We start from the raw sequence: 22517 nt of genomic DNA, 5'->3' as shown, positions 1-22517 counted from the left end.
AAAGGGTATTATGATGCAACATCGAGGAGTCTCTTTGCTAAAATGAAGGACGACCTTCACCATAGACGAAGCAACAAACACTTTCCTATTTTAGCTACCCAAAAAAATATATTTTCCCTTTCCGTGTGTTTATGCGAATCCTTTTCTAACTTTTACAATTATTGATATTTTGTTCCTAGTGTTCCACAAATTGGCATCTAAAATTCAATTCTTTTTGGGTACTTTGATAGTTTGATTCATGATCTCTCGTATGAGCTAATCTCTTACTCCAGTTTTTAGACTTTAGTTAAACACGTTCAACGTGTTACAATAAGTTGGTTTAGTTTTACCAACTTTGCTAGTTGGCACCTGCAAGCTCCACCATATTCACAGTCATCTTCCACAATTATGAGACACCCAGTGTTCTAATATCTCTTTTTTCTTCTTTTTCATTTTTTACATCTTCAAGTTGCTACTTGGCGAAAAACTCAAATTAAAATTGGAGAAACTCGCTGATCTCGTTTCCTTCCTTTTCTTCTTCCCGCTGACAATTAAACCTTGATATGTCAGCCAGCCATGTACTGTTAGATTCCTTTATGATAGGTGTAGTAGTAGGCATTGGATCAAAGGGGAAACGAACAGAGATTTGTAGCTGACATCAGGGGAATCGGTACAGGTTAACATGTCAGCAAAGAAATGCACTTTCCTGCAAGGGTGGGTGGTGTGTTGAGTTGAGATATCTCTAAGTTGCCAGGCCCCTGATGGAAGGATACACTTATTCCGTGCTGAAAATATGCCAGAAAGATCGCATTGAAAAGCCTCAAGGCGATAAATTACTTTATTTATTTGGATTACTGGTTCGGGAAAACCCGAGTGCTCTAGTGTGCTCTTCTTTTTGTTGCTTGTTTCATAGATGTAGGTGCTTGAAGCGAAACCTATTTAACATCGACACTCCATGGGTAGGTTTTAAGTAAAAAGAAAGAAAAGTTCCGTGTCGGATATGACACATGGGTGATTAAAGGTTATAAAGATACAGTACCCGCGTGTCAAACTCACTTAGGTTGAAACGAAAAGGAAAGGGAAGAAAGAGATCGGGGATGAAAAAGATAAAAACAATAGGAAATCGGATGAAAAGCGATCAAATATGTGATCTATCAGGAGAAGAACAATGTACCACATGGTTTTAGCAATCAAGTCTTTTTAAGGTGGTATCGATGCTTATCCAACAAGATCTAATATTATCTCATCTAATCTTTATGAACTTTGCCATTCCTGTCCATGTTCATGTTGTTTCAAAGATCGCTCTGTTAGCATACCAAATTATCAATGCCTACGTTATGAGTTGACTAGATGAATATATAACTTGTATGTAATAAGAAAGGCCGAGACGCCGATTCAACTAGATTAGGAGCCCCCTTGCTTGTACTTGTATGTGGTTTTTTTAGTTTGTTAATCTACATATATGTTGGTTTATTATGCTTAGTATTGTTCTTGTTGCTTTCAAAGAATCTACGCTTTCTTGACAAGAAATGACGGGGAAGAAAAAGAGGAGAGAATCAATAGTAGCACCCATCGAATAAGACTATATATTTGTAACACGAAAATGGTTGGTTGAAGAAATAATCGATTGATTTATCATATTGGTCATACTGAGCAGCATTATGAGACACCGAATTTTTTGGAGGGAAGGATCCTTTCCAAACAAGATTCCTGGAGAAGGGGGGGTACCCTCTTCATTTCTCTAATTCACCAATGCCTCGTGAAAAATTTCTACTGTGAAGGAGGCATTTGAATTCCTAATCCATTCCCATGTGTTTTCGCTGTTATTAAATGTTACCCTTTAATCCCCTAAGGAATTCAGTCCCAATGAATCATGGCAACTTACAACCATCACTAATTTAACAGATTTTTCTCAAACTCTTTCTAGAAGAACTGGGTTTAATTATGCAGCTACTTCTATGTAACTATACTCCTCCCTAGTTGATGTTGTTGTCTCTCTCTCTCTCTTATTTGATTGGAAGACTGTGGAATGTTTTTGAAATACTTTGGCCGCATAGGGAAGAAATCAATCATTGCGGATGGAAAATAATATCATAATGCTATGTATATCTGCTATGATGGACAAGAGTTTATAAATGAAATAGAAGGTGTAGGAAGGGAGATAGTAGAATGTGGTGCCAAACCTCTTCGAATTTCACAGTTAGTGCATGCAATGAATGATGAAGGATTTCATTCATGCAATGTGATCTGTGGTGGAGCTTATCCCGAAGTTACAAAGAAGACCCCTCTCGAGAAAAACTGTATTTTACATGAGCAATGCAGTTTTACATAAGCAAACTTCTTATCTTGTTTGTTGTGCATCTTCACTTTACATTTTCTTTGTGCAACGTGTTAGACAAGTAAATTGCGTGTATCCTACTTCGGGTTTAATGAGTATCTTATATTGTAATATATAAAATTCTTATTTGGTCGATCTAAACATGATGGTAGGTCTACTTTGGTTTAAATTCATAACGCTTATGTTCCCGAAGTCTTGGCTAATGAGTAATGACCTTGATCACATGCAGCTTTTACGAAGTACTTGCTTAAGGTGCGGGATGAGGGGAACAAAACTGAAGCGGTAAAGCATTATAGGTGAGAAGCTTTCTTTGGTTTTCAAACTTATTGAATGTATGTTATCAAGGTGGTTTTGGGTGGTTTCCCCTATGCTTGACGAGGGACGAGTCAAGTTCATTTTGTTAGTAGAGAGTCCGGTTATTTTGTTGTAATACTTGATGTACATAAATGGCGGTTCATACAGAACTTGATCTTGTATATATATACATTTTGCAATCGTGTAAAAGTTAGGTTATATGTACATATGGTTGTTGGAAGGATGTTATTATTGATTTCGAGTGTTATAGCGAGGTTTAAGTATATCTAAAATGTTGACCAAACAAAGGAAACTCTGCCCAAAATTCGATAGAATTTGGATAGCGTAACACCTCATTCTATTTCTTCATATATCCTTGGAGTTATCATAGCAAGCTTATAAGTCTATTAGTTTTACTGAATTGAGATGATCTCTTTTTTCTAGTGGTTTTCTTTGTACATTGTTTATTTAAATATGGTTTACTAATACTTGTTTTATTTTTTCTTTGTAGCGATGGGTCCTCGATCAAAGAATGTGAAGAATGTAGCTTAAAACTACATTAAAGGGTGTTAAGAAATTGTTTGGTGGCGGTTCCTCTAGCGGTGATGCAGTTGGAAGAAAAAGACATAGGGCGAGGCGGCTTAACGGCATCGGTAGCGTAGGGGACCATTTGGAAAAAGAGGTTCTTGAGGTTCCTGAGGTTGATTCGTTTAGTGAAGATAGTGTAGATAGTGTAGATAGTGATATTAATGTAGGTTTAGATGTAGGTTTAGATGTAGGTTTAGACAAAGGGAAGAGTATAGTAGAAGAGGAGAGTGAGAGTGAGGAGGAGAGTGAGGAGGAGAGTGAGGAGGAGGATGAGCAGGATGATGATGTTGAAGAATATGTGGTAGAAGACGTACCACCAGTGGAAGAAGCACCTCCGGTATTGGATTTCGTAAGAAAATCCAATGATGATTTGGAGTTTCAAAGAGGTGTGTATGGGGGAGGCCCATTATGAGTCGAGTTGTTTATGATGACTCGCGGTGCATGTCATTTCGCGATGTTTGGGAGAGAAGGGTAATATTTTGTTTTTCTTGTGTACTTTGATTTTCTTTTACAAAATATTTTGTTTACGTTCATATATATCTAATGCGTGCTCGGTTGTTTTCGGGAGGATCGCGGGGCGTTGAAGTGTGTTTCACACTTAGCGAGGTTATCCCAATGGAATTTCAAAAATGAATGTGAAAGGTCTCCGAGATTTGCCGTGCGATTGAGAAGGATCTGGGTTGTTTGATCTCGTGGAAGGTTATCACGAGCATATGGATCCACCATTGATCTCGGCGTTTGTGGAGAGATGGCATCGGAGACCAACACCTTCCATATGCCGGTTGGGGGAGATGGCTGTGACTTTGGACGATGTTGTCCAAATCTGTGGAGTCACTGATTAGAGGAAGAAGCGGTGCAAAGGGGACAAAGTGAGCTGAACTTACAACAATCGATAAATCTCTTACATCTTGTGCAGGGCTCCCTATTGATTTGATTAGAGGCGGAGATGGAAGCTAGCAGGTTCACTTCAAAAGTAAGGCTAGAATTCATCCGGAAGCATTTTGCGAACAAGATTCATGATAGCCCTATATGTGGCTATTCTTTGGGAATGTGGTAGAGAAGGCCTCGAGTTTCGGGATGTTCAACGGACTATTAGAGCTTTTATTACGTTTTTTCTTTGGATGTGCCGTTTTTCTTGACAAGTCCGGGACTGGAGTGCCTATATGTTATCGAGGCCGTTGTTGAAATTGATGAGATAGAAGAGTATGCATGGGGTGCGGCAATTTTGGCGTTTTTATATAGAGGTCTCGGGGGCTGCCACATGTGTGAAGGTGAAAGGGGTTACGGCTATATGACTCTTCTACGAGGTAAAATTTGAGTATTTTAGAGTTTATTTTTTTTAATGTTAATTTTATTACTCTATCAATATGTTAACTATTTGTGTATATCTAGGCATGGATCTATGAGTATTTTCCGATATTCATGGCGATCCCAAATTTCAACTATATCTCGTCTCCCCGGCGTGCTCATAGACACATCCCGGCCGCTCCACACTATTACGACCTGGCATTATGCATTGCGGTTTTATCGGCGATAATTGATGATTTGAATGAGTTCAATGTAAGTATTAAATTCAATGACAATTTGGTATTTAAGTTTGTTTATATTTATTTTTAGTAATTGATCATTAGAGTTGTTAATGACACATTTGATTTTGTTTCGGGTTGTTTGGCATCCCTACAAAAATATCAAAGATACAAACCCGATCGATGACATTGCATTTTTGAGGGATTGCTATGTTTTTCAACATTGTCGAGCTTTTTATGTCGCAAAGGGTGGTGCGTCGGTTGGGTCGCGTGCAACTTGTACCTAAAGATCCTCCAATGCCAAATTGGAGAACAAGAACTGTGGCAAGACGCGGGTATGAGGTGAAATTTGGACCAATATTGGGCCACTTTCATCGAGTCGTGGCGGAATCACGTGATTCAACTCTGCAACCGAGGACCTATTTCGCGTCTTATCCATGGGGTGTCATCAAAACTACATGACTTGGTATGCGAGGAATTCTCATGTAGTTTTGGTGAACCCCGAGCTTCTTCCGATTCATCCTCCCCGGAGACACTTTGCCTAAGCGTTCACCGATTGTAAGTATTGTGATTTTTAATTGAGTTTTCTAAGCGTGATTTTTGCATTCGATTGGTAACTTATCTTGATTTTCTTTTTTAAACAGAACGGCGTCATCGATGAAACCGGTCGTTTGCTAGAGAGAGGTCCGCAATTGGCTGGGAATGATATGCGAGGAAGCAAGGTCCTCCTTCGAGCAGTACAACTTGACTAGGTGCAAGTACATTGGTTTTATAGTTGATTTGTTTCAGGTTTAGGGTTTGTAGAATGTGTTTGTAACTTTGTAGTTTAGTTTGATGGATGTAATTCATACATTGATGGATATGATGTTTGCATGAATGTTTGAATGGAATTTAATGTTTAGGGTTTAGGGTTTAATGTTTGAATGTAATTTGTTTTAGGTTTAGGGTTTAATATATGAATGGAATTTTATGTATGGATGAATGTTTGATATCGATGAATATGGAATTTGATGTATGGAATTTGATGTATTGATGTATGGTTTAATGTTTGAATGTTTGATATCGATGAAAAGTGGAATTTGATGAATATGAAAGTGTTGTAAAACAAAGCGAATTTTGAAATTTTTTTCTTCCAAGCGACCCGACCCACATCGTTTGGCATAAAAGGCCAAACGACCTCAGCAGATCGTTTTCCCTTTATACCAAACGACCACGGCAGATCGGTCACTTTAAATCTCAAACGACCCATACACATCGTTTGGTCTAAAGACCAAACGACATGACCACATCGTTTGGTATAAAGACCAAACGACATGACCACATCGTTTGGTCTTTAGACCAAACGATCGGCCGGGTCGATTTTGTATTAAAGCCAAACGACTTCACCGTGTAGTTTAGGTCATTATTGACAACATCTAACGTTATTTCAAATCATTCAATTGCGGTCCGAATCAACTAGTCGATCACTCAATTGCCATCGAATCAACTTAGTCGATCATTCGATTTCAAAATCACTTTCGATTGGCGTCCGAATCAACTTAGTCGATCGCTCTATTTCCAAATCACTTTCGATTGCGTCGAATCAACTTAATCGATCACTTGATTTCCAAATCAAATCAAATAAAAGCCCTAACATTATTTCCAAATAACAATAAAATAAAATAAAATTACATTTGTTCCAAATTACATCAAAATATCAAATTATATCAATATATCACTTAGTCGATCATTTCGATTTCAAAATTTGCCGTCGAATCAACTTAGTCGATTACTTTCGATTTCCAAATCAAATCAAATAAAAGCCCTAACATTGATAACATAAAAATCAAATCAAATTACACTTGTTCCAAATTACATCAAAATACAAATTACATCAAAATATCATATCGACAACATACAAACAACTTAGTCGATAACATGTACTGTTGGGTCTTCAACGAGCTCATTTTCCCATATTAAATTGGGAATGTTCAATGCCATAAATTGCAATTGCCTTACTGTCAAGGCCAAATTCCAACTTTCAGCAATATCATATCGAGCTCTAAGCCATCAAAGTAGCATTCTTTGGAGGAACCGGACAATCTTCAACAAGTTCAACATTGACAAAATGATTTCCACCAACATAATGCGCTACCCAACACTTGGGTCACTCTCTCGAGGATTTGCTTGGGGGTTCGAGGAGGCATGAGAAGGAAGCAATCGACGAGCTCCTAAATGCATAAGGACAACATTAAATCTTGAAGCAAATAAGTATCCAAACCAAAAGGCATGCTCATCCACTTATTTAAGGGTCGTAACCTTCTTCATGTAGGATTTCCTTCATCGAATATAAAACCTCACTTTGATTGTACAAAGTACAATAAAGGGGAGGTTGTCGAAGCTCTTCGTACAACTCCCTTCTCATCTGTGGCCATTCTTCTTGACTTCTTCCTAATGCAATGCAGAAAGCTCTATAACCGCAGATTTGCCATGCCATCGCCAGGGTCATGGACTCTAACAATGTATTTATGCATTTCTTCAGGAATATCAACCCGTAATCCTTAGGACCCTTCGTCTTTCCAAAGTCTAAGCCATCTCTCACATTTCGGTGGTGTGGTTGTTTTTGGAGAAGGCTTATTTAAATGGTGTGGTTGTTTTGGTGTTTTGGGAGAAGGTTTATTTCTTGGTGTGGTTGTTTTGGTGTTTTGGAGAAGGCTTATTTATTTGGTGTGGTGTGGATGTTTTGGGTTGGTAGTTTTGGAGAAGACTTCTTTCTTGGTGTAGTGTGGATGTTTTGGGTGGGCGTAATGTTTGGTTGACGAGACCAGCTCTTCATGGTCACGTTGAGAATGTTCAAAATGAGATGGATCTCGCTTTGAAGAGTTATCATCTCCGGTTTGAAGCTTTCTGGCTGCAGCTACCTTCGGCCGACCTTTGGTTTTGCTTCCTCACAAAGCGGCACTAGCCATGTACTTTCGATGCGGCAATCTCCATAAGCTTCCTAATCATAACCCCCTACTCTTCTTGAAACCATTGCAAACCTATTCATGAACAAGTCCATCGGAAGGTGCAACATCGGGACCAACACCCACACATTGGGAGAAAGAAGACAATGTTTTCCAAAAGGGGTCGATAGCGATCAAAAGGGATGGACCTCTTGCTCTTCAAACTCAATTAATTCATGAGCACATGGCAGTCCATGGCTCAGGCGCAAATAGCACCAACACCTTATCTCTCCATCTTTAACACGCTTTAACGCGGGTATCTATTTCTTCAAATAACAAGTCTAAACACTTGCGTGAGACAAGGCCTCCGAGTTCGCGAAACAAAGGAATTGGTGGTGGTCTTTGAGTTACAATCATACTTCTCGAAGGTAGCTCTAATTTAGGACATCATCGGATCTCTAGAATCGGGTGGATTAAGCTAAACATACTCAAAAAATCATGCGGTTTGCATTTCCTAGTACACGCTTCACCGAGCATGAGACCCTTCAACTCTATTGGTTGTTGTACTCCCAAAGTGAATGTGTTGGTCAGTCCAACAACATGCGAATCGATCCACGTGAGGAAACCAAGTCTCATAAAATAACAAACAAAATTGGAGTACTTTCAACCCCGTAATATTTTTCCAAAGCATCCCATCTACTGTTTGGAAAATAACCTCCGTCTTCGATTTGACTACTGTTGTTCCCACGAAGGCTGGGCCTTCTCTACAAGTTCGTAGTTGGAAAAATATCGTAACATTTTGAAAGGGGCTTGCGTAGCGATATGCCATCTACATAGATGCTTGTGCGCGTTAGGAAAAACTCTGTCGGCGGCACTCATCGGGCTAAGTCCCCGTCGGAACGATCACGAGATGGACTTATGTCACCAAGCAAGCCACTAAAATGATCACGGGGCCCACTCATAGTATTGTTGTTTTGGTGAGCGGCAAAGACACCACGGTGAAAGATTTCCATGTTGAAGTCACCCCAACAAAAACCGCATCACGAAAGGCCACCGATACTGTTTAGTTTTGTAGGTGGCGTCTAACATGAAAACTGTTGGAAAAGTCCGAGCCAACTTAACACCTTCCGGATGGGCCCATAACAATCCGTTATCTCCTCGGTATTCTCATCCCGCCTCAACTCCTCAAAATAATGTTCTTTTGCTAACAACACGCAATCTGCGTAATTGTGTGAGACCGCTCATATCCAATTTCCTTGCGCTGCGGTGTAGACTTGGGGATATACTAGAGATGTTATCATGATACCTATTCTTGATGGAATCCAATATTTGTTTAGGTTTTATTCCACACTTACTCATCTCGACAAATACTCGAACTCTGGAACGGTTAGTCGAGTAGCAAATGCATGTCCTGAGGGTCTTCGCCCAATGGATGGTTGTGAACACCATTAAGATCGACAATTTTCCAACTATCGGATCTTGGCGTTGGAAAATACCTTTTAACTTAAATGGACATCCCGATTTCTTGGTTCCCGACCTTCTCTTATTAGCCTTCTCTAAGCCTTCCTTCTTGTGTGACCGATACACACCCGAAAGCACTCACAAGCCAAATTCAATCTTGCTACTTTCGGTTTCCTTTGGCACTCGGAGCTTTTCAATGACCACAACAACATTAATTTGTCTTCCTCTGGCGGTTGCCCAATCGATTGCCTCATTGCGTGTATGAAAGACCTAAACACATAAAAACAACAACTATTATTAATACACTAATAAAATTATATTTAGAAAATTAAAAAAATGAAATCAATGCTGCACTCAATCATACCTCTTCAGAGTAAAATTTACTGTTGATCACTTAAAATCGGTTGACAATCCACATCATTCGAAGTTTGCGTAAGATCGGTTCGGATAGAAAGAATTCTACATATAGAAAATAAAACAAGAGTCTCAAACAATGCATTTAGTTTCAAAGCGACCCAAACCATGTAGTTTCATCAAGAGTCCAAACGACCGGGACATGTAGTTCTATAGTGTAATGAAACGACGGCCATGTAGTTCTCAGAGTGTAATGAAACGACCCAGCCATGTCGTTCCGTAGTGTTCTCAAACTACACCGCCATGTCGTTCCGTAGTGTTCTCAAACTACAGGCCCATGTCGTTTGATAGTGTTACCAAACGACCCAGCCATGTCGTTTGGGCTCGGGTTTTGCATTCATTCATTTTGCATCCATTCATTCATTCATTCAATCAATCAAGTGTTTTGTATTCATTTTAATCAAGTGTTACCTCATTATTTAGGTTTGCATTTTGTCGTCGACGATTTCTCGGAATTTCATTTGCTCGACTTGTCGCATCTTCAAATTCTTTACCTTGACCTTCAACATTTTGTTCCACTTCTTCACTTTCAACATATCTTCTATTTTCTCCTTCTCTAATTTGTTGTTCTTCTCTAATTTGTTGTTGTACATCAAACATTACCTCAAATACTTCTTCATCATCTTCATGTTCCATTTAGAGAAACTTGAGTGTGTAGAGAAACTTGAGTATGTAGAGAAACTTGAGTATTCTATGTAAACCCTAAACTCTAAACCGAAAGTGAATGAGTATTCTATATATATTTGAAATTTTGATATATTTGAATAATTGAGTGAAATATATTTGTAAACACCCCAAACTAGTTTATTATTTACAATTGAATAAAAAAATGGAAAATAACAAGTTTAGATATAAAACAGATTATTATTTTAGATTTGGATAATTTAGTGAAATATGTTTGAAATTAAATTTTTTTATGTGGCATTTAAATTTGTAAACCCTAAACCCTAAACCCTAAAACCCAAACCCCAACCCCCAAACTAGATTATGATTCAAAATTTGAAAAGAAAATAAAAATAATAAGTTTATAAATAAAACAAATTATTATTTTGAATAATTAAGTAAAATTTGTTAGCACGAAATTTGTAAATAACTTTAAACCCTAAACCCTAAATCTCAACCTAGTTTTATGATTCACAATTTTAAAAATAAAATAAAAAATAACAAGTTTAGATATAAAACAAATTATTATTTCAAATAATTAAGTGAAATATGTTGGTATTTAAATTTCTAAACCTTGAACTCTGAACTCTAAACCCCAAACTAGTTTATGATTCACAATTGAAAAATAATAATAATAACAAGTTTAGATATAAAACAAATTATTATTTTAGATTTTATAGCATGTTTGATTACATATTTTAACTTGGTTATAAAGATACTATGTCATAACAGGATAAAGAGTGTAGAGTGCATGTAGTTTTATTGATGTAATTTGTGTTGTTTCTAACCCAATTTTTTAAATCGGATTTCAATTTTTCTAATTCAATTGAAATCGTTTGAGTGCATTTGGAATCGTTTGAAAGCGTGTCTACGTCGTTTGAGTGTACACTCAAACACGTGACTCAAGTCGTTTGAGTGTAAACTCAAATTACATGTCAAGTCGTTTGAGTGTACACTCGCACGACGACCATGTCGTTTGAGTGTTAATTTGAGTTTGAGTTACACTCAAACTAGATGGCCAATCGTTTGAGTGTATACTCAAACGATATGGACAAGTCGTTTGAGTGTTACTCACACTAACACCTGAAACTACGCGGCCATGTGTTTGAGTGTGTACGAACTACGCTGGGTCATGTAGTTTGAGTGTACACTCAACGACATGTTTTATGTAGTTTGAGTGTACACTCAAGCGACATGGCAGCGTAGTTTAGTGTTAGTGTAGTGTTAACAGGCTCTTAGCGACCATGTGGTTTGAGTGTACTTTCAACGACTTGGTCATGTAGTTTGAGTGCACACTCAAAAGCGTACGTAATAGTTTGATGTACACTCGAGCTACATTTCGTAGCGTGGTTTTCAGAACACTCAAACTTCGGTGGCGTAGTTCAATGTTAGTGTAACTTATTTCGAAGCGACTTGGTCATTATAGATGCGATTAATGCGCTCAAACTGACTTAAGCGAAGTGTCGTTTCTGTTTTCCTTAAACGACATGGTCATAACCGACGTAGGGCGACAAGACCATGTCGTTTGAGTGTATATCTTCTATTTTCTCCTTCTCTAATTTGTTGTTCTTCTCTAATTTGTTGTTGTACATCAAACATTACCTCAAATACTTCTTCATCATCTTCATGTTCCATTTAGAGAAACTTGAGTGTGTAGAGAAACTTGAGTATGTAGAGAAACTTGAGTATTCTATGTAAACCCTAAACTCTAAACTGAGTGAATGAGTATTCTATATATATTTGAAATTTTGATATATTTCGAATAATTGAGTGAAATATATTTGTAAACACCCCAAACTAGTTTATTATTTACAATTGAATAAAAAAAAATGGAAAATAACAAGTTTAGATATAAAACAGATTATTATTTTAGATTTGGATAATTTAGTGAAATATGTTTGAAATTAAATTTTTTTTTATGTCGGTACGAAATTTGTAAACCCTAAACCCTAAACCCTAAACCCAAACCCCAAACCCCCAAACTAGATTATGATTCAAAATTTGAAAAAGAAAATAAAAAATAATAAGTTTATAAATAAAACAAATTATTATTTTGAATAATTAAGTAAAATTTGTTAGCACGAAATTTGTAAATAACTTTAAACCCTAAACCCTAAATCTCAACCTAGTTTTATGATTCACAATTTTAAAAATAAAATAAAAAATAACAAGTTTAGATATAAAACAAATTATTATTTCAAATAATTAAGTGAAATATGTTGGTACGAAATTTCTAAACCTTGAACTCTGAACTCTAAACCCCAAACTAGTTTATGATTCACAATTGAAAAAATAATAATAATAACAAGTTTAGATATAAAACAAATTATTATTTTAGATTTTATAAAGATGTTTGATTACATATTTTAACTTGGTTATAAAGATACTATGTCATAACGGAGGAAAAAAGAGTGTAGAGTGCATGTAGTTTTATTGATGTAATTGTGTTGTTTCTAACCCAATTTTAAATCGGATTTCAATTTTTCTAATTCAATTGAAATCGTTTGAGTGCATTTGGAATCGTTTGAGCGCGTGTTCACGCCGTTTGAGTGTACACTCAAACGCGACCAAGTCGTTTGAGTGTAAACTCAAATTACATGTCCAAGTCGTTTGAGTGTACACTCAGACGACATGACCATGTCGTTTGAGTGTTACTTTGAGTTTGAGTTACACTCAAACTAGATGGACAAGTCGTTTAAGTGTATACTCAAACGATATGTTAAGTCGTTTGAGTGTTACTCACACTAACACCGAAACTACGCCGCCATGTAGTTTGAGTGTACATGATCGAACGCGGTCATGTAGTTTGAGTGTACACTCAAACCGACATGACGTGTAGTTTGAGTGTACACTCAAACGACATGGCCGCGTAGTTTGAGTGTTAGTGTTAGTGTGTTCGAAACTCGGCCATGTAGTTTGATGTACACTCAAACGACTTGGTCATGTAGTTTGAGTGCACACTCAAACGACATGGCCGCGTAGTTTCAGTGTACACTCAAACTACATGGCCGCAGTAGTTCGGTGTACACTCAAACTACATGGGCACGCGTAGTTTCAATGTTAGTGTGAGTAACACTCAAACGACTTGGTCATGTCGTTTGCGAAAGTGTACACTCAAACGACTTGGCGAAGTCGTTTTCGTTTTCACTTTAAACGACATCGCAACTATTACGACCATGTCGTTTTGAGTGTTAATTTGAGTTTGAGTGTAACTCTCGCTAGATGGCCAAGTCGTTTGAGTGTATACTCAAACGATATGGACAATCGTTTGAGTGTTACTCACACTAACTCAAAACGCCATGTAGTTTGGTGTCTGAAACTACGCTGGTCATTTAGTTTGAGTGTACACTCAAACGATTATGACCGTAGTAGTTTCGTACACTCAAACGACATGGCCGCAGTAGTTTGAGTGACATGAGTAACACTGAAACTACGCTGGCCATGTAGTTTGAGGTACACTCAAACGACTTGGTCATGTAGTTTGAGTGCACACTCAAAACCATGGTGGCGAAGTTTAAAGGTACACTCAAACTACATGGCCGCCAAGTTTGAGTGTACACTCAAACGACATGGCGGCAGATAGTTTCACTTGTACACTCAAAACCATGGCGGCAGTAGTTTCAATGTTAGTGTGAGTAACACTCAAACGACTTTGGTCATGTCGTCGAGTGTACACTCAAACGAAAGTCGTTTGAGTAGAAACGTAAAACGACGGGAGGTTCGTTTTGGCAATACCGGTTGAATTGGTTGCTGGGCTTGGGCTTTATGGCAAATTTGTAATATGGCAAATTTGTAAAATTTCTTTTTTTTTGAGGGGTTGCCCAATCCAATTTGATGAGTGCCCAATGGAACCACCAAGACAAATGGGGTTAGGTTTTAGATGGAGCTCAAAACCAACCCGATCTCCCAATCCATTGGTTAGGGATTGGGTGTGACCAGAGCAAAATCGGGTAGCCGAACTTTTTCAATTTCAGGGGTAACCTGGTAAAATCATCGGGTGGAAAAGAAATGAATAGATAAGGAGATAGGAAGAAACGAATAGATAGCAAGATAGAGAGAATGGCATCCTCGTTCCTTCATCATCAGTGTGCTGCTGCTGCTGCTGCTGCATTAGGAGGATGGTCGCAAAATGTTTGTGTTATGTCGACGTCACCACCCAAACACCAACAACGCCCAACATCTTTAGTATTACAAGCCCGAACCAGGACCGAAGACAGGCAAGCTCGACATGCTCGCATCAGAAAGAAGGTACACACTCCACTCACTAATTCCTGAATATATGTTTCGTAAGTAATGCAGAAATCCCATTTGTGTCTTTCTGTTTCCGTTTTACAATTTGTTTATAACTTATAACCAATGGGTATTAATTAGTGAACTATGTATGTGTGTACATACAAAATAGACTAGTAAATTGGGCAGAAACATGTTGTTATTTCAATAAGTTAGTAGATAAAAGAAAGGTATAAATAAATATAAAGATGCTCAAACGAAGGCTTGGTTGGACATAAAATGGCCGACTTATATGGAAATGGACGTAAAGTTTGGATGGTCAACAAAGCATTATAATGTAGCCTTCTTGAATGCGTAAATGCCTGTTTGTAGTATTGACCTCTCAAACAGTGGTTTATTCATACACTACTTCTATAACCTTGGAACTTTTAGATGTGAATAGAAGCAATCTTTGAATACTTTTAGAAATCTTACACCATGCATGTACTTAGATAGAGCTATGTTATAACACACACCATAGTTGGCTCAAGTGCTGGATTTGGTGTTTCACGGCCAAGTCACATGGACAAAGCTATCAACTTGCCTACAGTTTTTGCCGATCCGGCTATTTTTTTTTTTGGTAGATTGTTTGTTAAGGTCATTCTCTCACCATTGTCTATATTTCCATACGTATCTGATAATGTTGCACACTAGAATCAGAGGACTAAGGACCTCAAGTCGGGCGTTACGGCACTGTCTACTCTCAATTCCTTGCACAGCTTCCAGTGAAGGAGGAGAAGCAGGAGGACATTGTGGAGGAGGAGCAGGACATTGCCTGAGATTTGCCTCTACAGACGAGGAGGGGGAGGAGGACCTTGTCCCATTTTCTGAAGAGGAGCGTAGACTGTTGAGTGTGGACTATTGGTGTCACCAAGTTGACGAGTTTTAAATAACTGCCTTCCTCTTTACATCACAACCCTTTTAAATAGTTTGTAGAAAACACAAACTCTAATGGACCACAATAACTCAAGACACAATAAGCTAGAAATATAATTACTCCTAATAAAGACTCAAATACATGAACCTTATACCAACAAAACAAACTTATCGACTCTTTTGAGAGATTTTCTTTTTGTTATGTAACTCCATGTAGCTTTCAGCCACACGATCTACATCATCCTCCCCGGGTTGGAAAGAATTCGCCCTCGAATTCACACTTTCTTCGTCGGAGTTATCACCATGATAAGGAACAAGATGCTTGGCATTAAAAACGTCGGCAGTGTGCACAGTCTTGGGTAACTTGAGACGATAAGCATTAGGATTGATCTTTTCAATGACTTCCAAAGGACCAATTTTTCTGGCTGCCAACTTATTGTACTCACCAACGGGGTACCGATCTTTAGTCAAAATAGTGTAAACGAAGTCACCAACCTCAAACTCTAGCAATCGACGCTTAGAATATGCATCACTCTTATACTTTTGAGTTGATTTTTGTAACCTCCCATGAGTCAATCGATGCACTTAGTGGATATTAATGATAAGATCTTTTGCCTTGGCACTAGCACGTGTCGAATCATGAACTGAATTTAACTCCAAAGTAGCTCGAGGGATGTACCCATACACAATATGGAAAGGACAAAAACCAGTACTGCAGTTCAGCATTCGATTGAAAGCAAACTCAGCTGGACCCAATTTAGAATCCCAAGTCTTTAAGTTATCTCCAACTAGACTACGAAGTAGTCCTCCCAAAGTACGATTGACAACTTCTGTCTGTCCGTCTGTTTGAGGATGGTAAGCGCTGCTGAAATTAAGCTTGGTATTAGTTAGTTTCCACAAACATCTCCAAAAGTGACTAAGAAACCTTGTGTCCCTATCAGAGACAATTGAACTAGGCAGACCATGCAAGCGATAGACTTCACGAAAGAAAAGAGTAGCAACAGAAACAGCATCTGTAGTCTTCTTACAAGCAATAAAATGGGCCATTTTGGAAAACCTGTCCACCACAACAAGGATAGAATCCATACCACGCTGAGTACAAGCTAAACCCACTATGAAATCCATACTCAAATCAGTCCATGGCTGTGTTGGCACTGGTAGAGGCATATAAAGTCCTGCATTTGTTGCCTTTCCTTTAGAAACTTGACAAACGTGACATCGTTCAACATATTTAGCTACCTCATGTCTCATAGTAGGCCAGAAATAAGAGTTAGAAAGTAGGAAAGTCTTGTCTCGCCCAAAATGACCTTCACCATACAACTCCTTGATGATTTTGAAGCGTAAACTACAATCAGGAATACATAGCCGCCTTCCTTCGAAAATTAAATGAATCCATCATGGAGAAGAAATTCTGAATTTCTTCTTGCTTGGACTTCGTCCATTAGAGGCGCAAAGTATGGATCAGTAGCATATAAATCCTTAAGCAAGTCAAAACCCAATACCTCATTCTTCATAGTTGTGAGAAGCATAGAACGCCGACTTAAAGCATCAGCCACTCTGTTTTGAACCCCAAGCTTATGTTTAAGCACAAAAGTGAAATCTTGGATATAATCAGCCCATTTGCCATGACGATGAGAAAGCTTGTCTTGGCTGTTAATATGCTTCAAAGCGGCATGATCAGAGAACATGACGAACTCATTGTGAATGAGATAATGTCGCCAATGCTTCAAAGCTTGGACCACCGCATAGAACTCAAGATCATAAGTGTTGTAGTTAAGTCGAGTTGTAGTTAAGTCGAGGACCACTCAACTTCTCACTAAAGTAAGCAATAAGCCTTCATACATTCAGTAATGGGAGCCATAATAGAACTGAAATGAGAAATAAAACGCCGATAGAATGAAGCAAGGCCATGGAAACTTCGGATCTCATGTAATGTCGTTGGCGTTGGCCAGTTCTTAACAGTATCAACCTTGGATTCATCCACTGAAATACCATTCTTAGAAACAACGTACCCCAAGAACAAAATACTATCAACCATGAAAGTGCATTTCTTGTCTGCTGCAAATAGCTTATCCTTACGCAATACTGCCAAAACTTCGCGGAGATGTTGAATATGCAACTCAGGGCTTTCACTATAAACAAGAATGTCATCAAAATAAACCACAACAGATTTACCAATAAAAGGACAGAGGACTTGGTTCATCGCCCTCATAAAAGTGCTAGGAGCGTTGGAGAGACGAAACGGCATAACCAACCATTCATATAGACCTTCCCGAGTCTTGAATGCAGTTTTCCACTCATCCCCTGGTCTGATTCGTATTTGGTGAAACTCATTCTTCAAATCAAGCTTGGAGAAGACTTTAGCACCACTCAATTGATCAAGTAAGTCATCAAGACGAGGGATAGAAAACCTATAGTTTACCGTAATCTTGTTAATAGATCTGCTATCAACACATAATCTTCAAGTTCCATCTTTCTTAGGAACTAACATGGCAGGAACAGCACAAGGACTAAGGCTTTCATGAACAAACCCTTTAGTAAGCAATTCTTCTACTTGACGTCTCAACTCTTCATGCTCCTTGGGACTCATCCTGTAATGAGATCGGTTAGGCAATGTAGAACCTAGATCCAACTCAATCTGGTGTTGAATGTCTCGAAGTGGAGGAAAAACATCTCGAAACTCTGCAAGTAATGGCTGTACCGTTCCTGGAATAACCACCTCTTTATGCTCCTCTTTTGCAATCAGGACATAAACAAACCCATTTTCATCCATGGCAGTCGCAAAGTTGCGATAAGATAAATAGTTTGACCCGTTTTTATCTTGTGGTTTAGGATCAGCTTCCTTCTTTGGAACTAGAACAATTCGACGAGTGTTCCACATAAAACTATAGGTGTTTTTCTTGCCATCGTGAGTAACACTCCGATCATACTGCCATGGGCGTCCCAACAACAAATGAAATGCATCCATACTAACCACATCACACCAGACCTTGTCTTTATACTTGTCACCAATAGAGAAAGTAAGAAGACAGCGTTTGAAAACTTTTACCTCACTCTCTTTGTTTAACCACAAAAGATTGTAAGGCTTCGGATGAGGCTTTGTTTACAATTTAAGCTTATGAACCACTTCATTGGATACCACGTTCTCATAACTACTGGAATCGATAACCAGTTGGCATACTTTCCCACCAATAGTACATGTAGTGTGAAAGATGTTATTGCGTAGCCGATGATCTCCATCCTCATTTAACTATCAGATTTTGGCCCTGATCACCAAAAAGGGCACCTTCAGGAATTTCTTCATTGTCGACATCACTACTAGTATCATAGCGAGGATCGCCTTCTTCATAGTCTTGACTTTCTTCTAGCAGTAAATTCTTTCCAACATTATCTCCTTTGCGACATTCAGCATATTTATGGCCAATTTCTCCACACTTGTGACATTTCCCACTGAAAAAGGAGGAAAAAGTCTTTGAGGCAGAACCAAATACTGGTTTGGTATCCTTGCTGAATTCATTCCTAGGTGCAGTCGAAGATCAAGTTGGATTAATGTTAGACACAAGTGTGCCTCCCAAATAGGTACTGCCGCGCCTTCCCATCTGTTTTTCAATGGTAATAGCACGTTGATGCGCCTCAGACACCAAATAAGGATCAAACATATTCAGCATGTCCTGAATTGGTTGCTTCAAACCCCCAATGCAGCGAGACACCATCTGTTCCTCACTTTCTATTAACTCATTACGGACAACAAGTTGTTGAAACTCTTTAGTATAGTCTTCAACTGATCTGGTACCTTGTTTCAGATTTTGGAATTGATTATAGAGAAGCCTTGTGTAATTATGAGGCAAAAACTCACCACGCATATGCTTCTTCAACTTCTCCCAAGTTTCCAATTTTGATTTTCCTATTCGCATTCTAGTTGCCTTGAGTTGCTGCCACCAAGCAGCGGCTCTTCCTCTAAACCTTGTAGCAACTAATCCAACAATTTTGTTTGCTGGAATTTCCTTGAAATCAATTACTTCTTCAACATTAGCAAACCAATCAACGAACTCCTCAGGTTGCAATGCGCCATGAAATTCAGGAACATCAACTTTGATGCCTGCATCCCATCGAATTTTGAATGCTCGCTCTTGGACATGTAGGTGTTGAGGTTCAGCATAAATACGTCTCCTTCTACCATATTCAGCAAAAGGATTTTCCATCAACTCTTCTTCATTTTCAAAATTTTCTTCTTCAAAACGTTGTGGAAAAGGAGATGGGTTTTGCCTTCTGACTTGGGGTTGATTTTCATGACGCGAACGGTTTGGAAGGTTGGTTTGGGGAAGTGGAGGCACTTGTTGAAGCTGCAAAGCTTCTAATCGTTCCATAATGGCTCCAAATCTGTCATCAACTTTTGCCTCTAATGCAAATTCTTCATGCATTTGTACTCCATTAAAATTTGGAGCTCTCTTTGGGGCCATCTTCACCAAGAAAGCAACCTTTGCTCCGATACCAACTAATGTAGAGCGGATAGGAAGGAATGGTTTGTGAACCACTACTCCCTGTGCAAGAGAGGACCTGAAATTCACAGAAAGAAAGAGACAAACAAGAGACTCTCTTGTTGAATCTTCACTTGTTTAATACTTACTCACAATAATAAACAAGGCACAAAACACTCACATAAAAAGACACTCAATTTTCATTCAATAAAAAAACTACCTTCCTCTTTACATCACAACCCTTTTAAATAGTTTGTAGAAAACACAAACTCTAATGGACCACAATAACTCAAGACACAATAAACTAGAATTGTAATTACTCCTAATAAAGACTCAAATACATGAACCTTATACCAACAAAACAAACTTATTGACTCTTATGAGAGATTTTCTTTTTGTTACGTAACTCCATGTAGCTTTCAGCCACACGATCTACATCAGAAATGGACGTAAAGTTTGGATGGTCACAAAGCATTATAATGTAGCTTACTTGAATGCGTAAACGCCTGTTTGTAGTATTGACCTCTCAAGCAGCGGTTTCTTCATACACTACTTCTGTAACCTTGGAACCTACAATGTGGAAATAATTAATAAACTTTAGGAATATGCAACGTCTTTAATAGAACACATGTACAGGATAGGAGGCAGTGCAGACTTTATGGGAGGGAAGCTTTTCTTTAGTTGGGTAACGGTTGTACCTCATGTCATGATATGATGATACACGTTTTGAGATTCAAGGAATTTTAAAATTGACTAAACTGCAAACAATTAGTAGCCCTCTTGGAGCATAAGTTTCGAACAAATTGAAGAACATATAACACTCCGTACACAATTAGAAGCGAACATGTTAAATCTCAATGTGAATTGAAATGTGTTGCAGGTACTACTGCTGCTTATGCTTAAAACCTACATCACAGTCAAGGATATGACTTGTGCTATGGGCAACATTTGAAGAGTTGTTCAGAATTAGATCTAAAGGGGAGATGGGCTAAAATACTTCATTGTTTTATAGTATAGTTCATAAGTGGTGTTAAATAAATGGTACTCACCTAGTTACCTTATAGAATTCAGAAGTCGATCACGCGACAAATCATAATAGGAATGAAAAGTTGATTCCGCACCTCAATTTCAATTGAATGTAGAGGTAATGCTATGATATAACATGTTTGACAGTCGTTCATAAGCGGACATCTGGCTCACTGAAAATTAAATAAAATATGAAGAAAGAAAGAATTATTAGTGAGAGTAAAATAATGGATGATTTTTAGTGGACGATAATCTTGTCACGATGTTGCATGTAGTTCAGTTTTTTGTCCATTGTATGAAGTTTGTTATTTTCTATGAACATGTTCTTCATGAAGAGGATATTATCTTTAGGAAAGTGAGTCTATCCTGTTTTCAGTTTTAACAAGTATGCGTTTTTTAATTGTGTATATGTAAACCTTTCCCTAACATACTAAAAGAAGAAATTTCACATCTAGTAGGATTAAGGTTTAGATATGAGGATATCATTCCACACCTTATAGGGTGATTATCCATGTGATTTTCTCTTTACTTTTTCACGGTCGTGTTTTCTAAGGTTGAGGGGACAACAGAGAGGCCGCGGCTGTGTGTTTTCCGCTCGAACAAACATATGTATGTCCAGGTGATAGATGACAGTAAGATGCATACCCTTGCTTCAGCTTCTACAGTGCAGAAACCTATCGCCGAGGAATTTGATTACACCTCTGGTCCTACAATTGTAAGTTTTCCAACTGCAAACTTGGAACACTGTAACCCATGTATATGGTGGTATAAGTTGTGTTTACTGATCTGAATGTACTCTTTTACATTTTCGTTCATTTTCTGAATGACGACTTTGTAAGAAATTGTATGAATGTTTACTGCCTCAATGATTGTATTTCTCAATGATCGGCATAGCGCAATGTGGTTGATCCTAGATTATTTGAAGAAATAAAAAATGCTCATTTTGTCTTCAATGTGTGCTGCTATATGATCATATACAAGCCACATTTTCTGCTTAGACCTTGACATTTTGTGAAGATTTGCTTTTTCCTCTTGTATATTGATTTTTTCCTTGTGCATTTTAAAAAGGGATTTTTTATATTTGAAATCTATTGTCTATGCCTAAGCTGTGAGGTGATCATCTTAGCAATATTTTACTTTTATATTATTTTATTTCTTGCATCAGGAAATAGCGAAGAAGGTAGGTGAAGTCATTGCCAAGGCCTGTTTAGAGAAAGGAATTCAAAAAGTTGCATTTGACCGTGGTGGCTACCCTTACCATGGACGCATTGAAGCCCTCGCTGATGCAGCTCGGGAGCATGGCCTCCAATTCTAGAACCCAGGTTATCAGTTTTTCTTATAGAGAAATCAAAGTTTTTCGTATGTCTAACTTGTGACAAAGGGAAGAGTGAAGAGGATTTGTGATGTATCTCCTGAATCATTTAGATTCTAGGACTTGAAAAGTTATTTGCTTTATGTATGTTCTTATGGTAGATTAATTATCTTAAGATTGGGAATGCATTAACAGATGCAAGATAGACTGTAGATTAATCATCGAAAAAAATATGAAAAAATAGACTGTAGACTTTGTGCTTGAGTCAAAGAAAGTGAACTAAATGATGCAGTTCCTAAAAGTTTGATGGACACAAATCACACACGCTGTAGGAAAGTAAGCTTTGCACATGTGGTATGGACTGGATCC

General features: G+C 38.1%; 1 protein-coding gene across 1 annotated transcript; it reads left to right on the top strand.

Annotated features, from left to right (window-relative positions):
* The first annotated feature begins 14025 nt into the window (after positions 1–14025).
* Positions 14026–22308, top strand: EMB3105 (Ribosomal L18p/L5e family protein). The gene is made up of 3 exons (XM_086606424.1): positions 14026–14435; positions 21390–21551; positions 22002–22308. Exons 1-3 carry the CDS (start codon positions 14247–14249, stop codon positions 22149–22151), a joined length of 501 nt encoding a protein of 166 aa, XP_086462550.1. The 5' UTR covers positions 14026–14246; the 3' UTR covers positions 22152–22308.
* The last annotated feature ends 209 nt before the right edge of the window (positions 22309–22517 follow it).

Source organism: Coptis chinensis, chromosome 1 (genome assembly GCF_015680905.1).
Source record: "Coptis chinensis isolate HL-2020 chromosome 1, ASM1568090v1, whole genome shotgun sequence".
Lineage (NCBI taxonomy): Eukaryota > Viridiplantae > Streptophyta > Magnoliopsida > Ranunculales > Ranunculaceae > Coptis > Coptis chinensis.
The sequence above is the reverse complement of the archived record's forward strand: the minus strand, read 5'-3'. Positions and strand labels throughout refer to the sequence as shown.

Coding starts and splice junctions, on each gene's coding strand:
- EMB3105 (XM_086606424.1), top strand. CDS start 14,247: ATGGCATCCTCGTTCCTTCATCATCAGTGTGCTGCTGCTGCTGCTGCT. Junction 14,436..21,389: donor ATGCTCGCATCAGAAAGAAG/GTACACACTCCA, acceptor GTGTTTTCTAAG/GTTGAGGGGACAACAGAGAG. Junction 21,552..22,001: donor ACACCTCTGGTCCTACAATT/GTAAGTTTTCCA, acceptor TTCTTGCATCAG/GAAATAGCGAAGAAGGTAGG.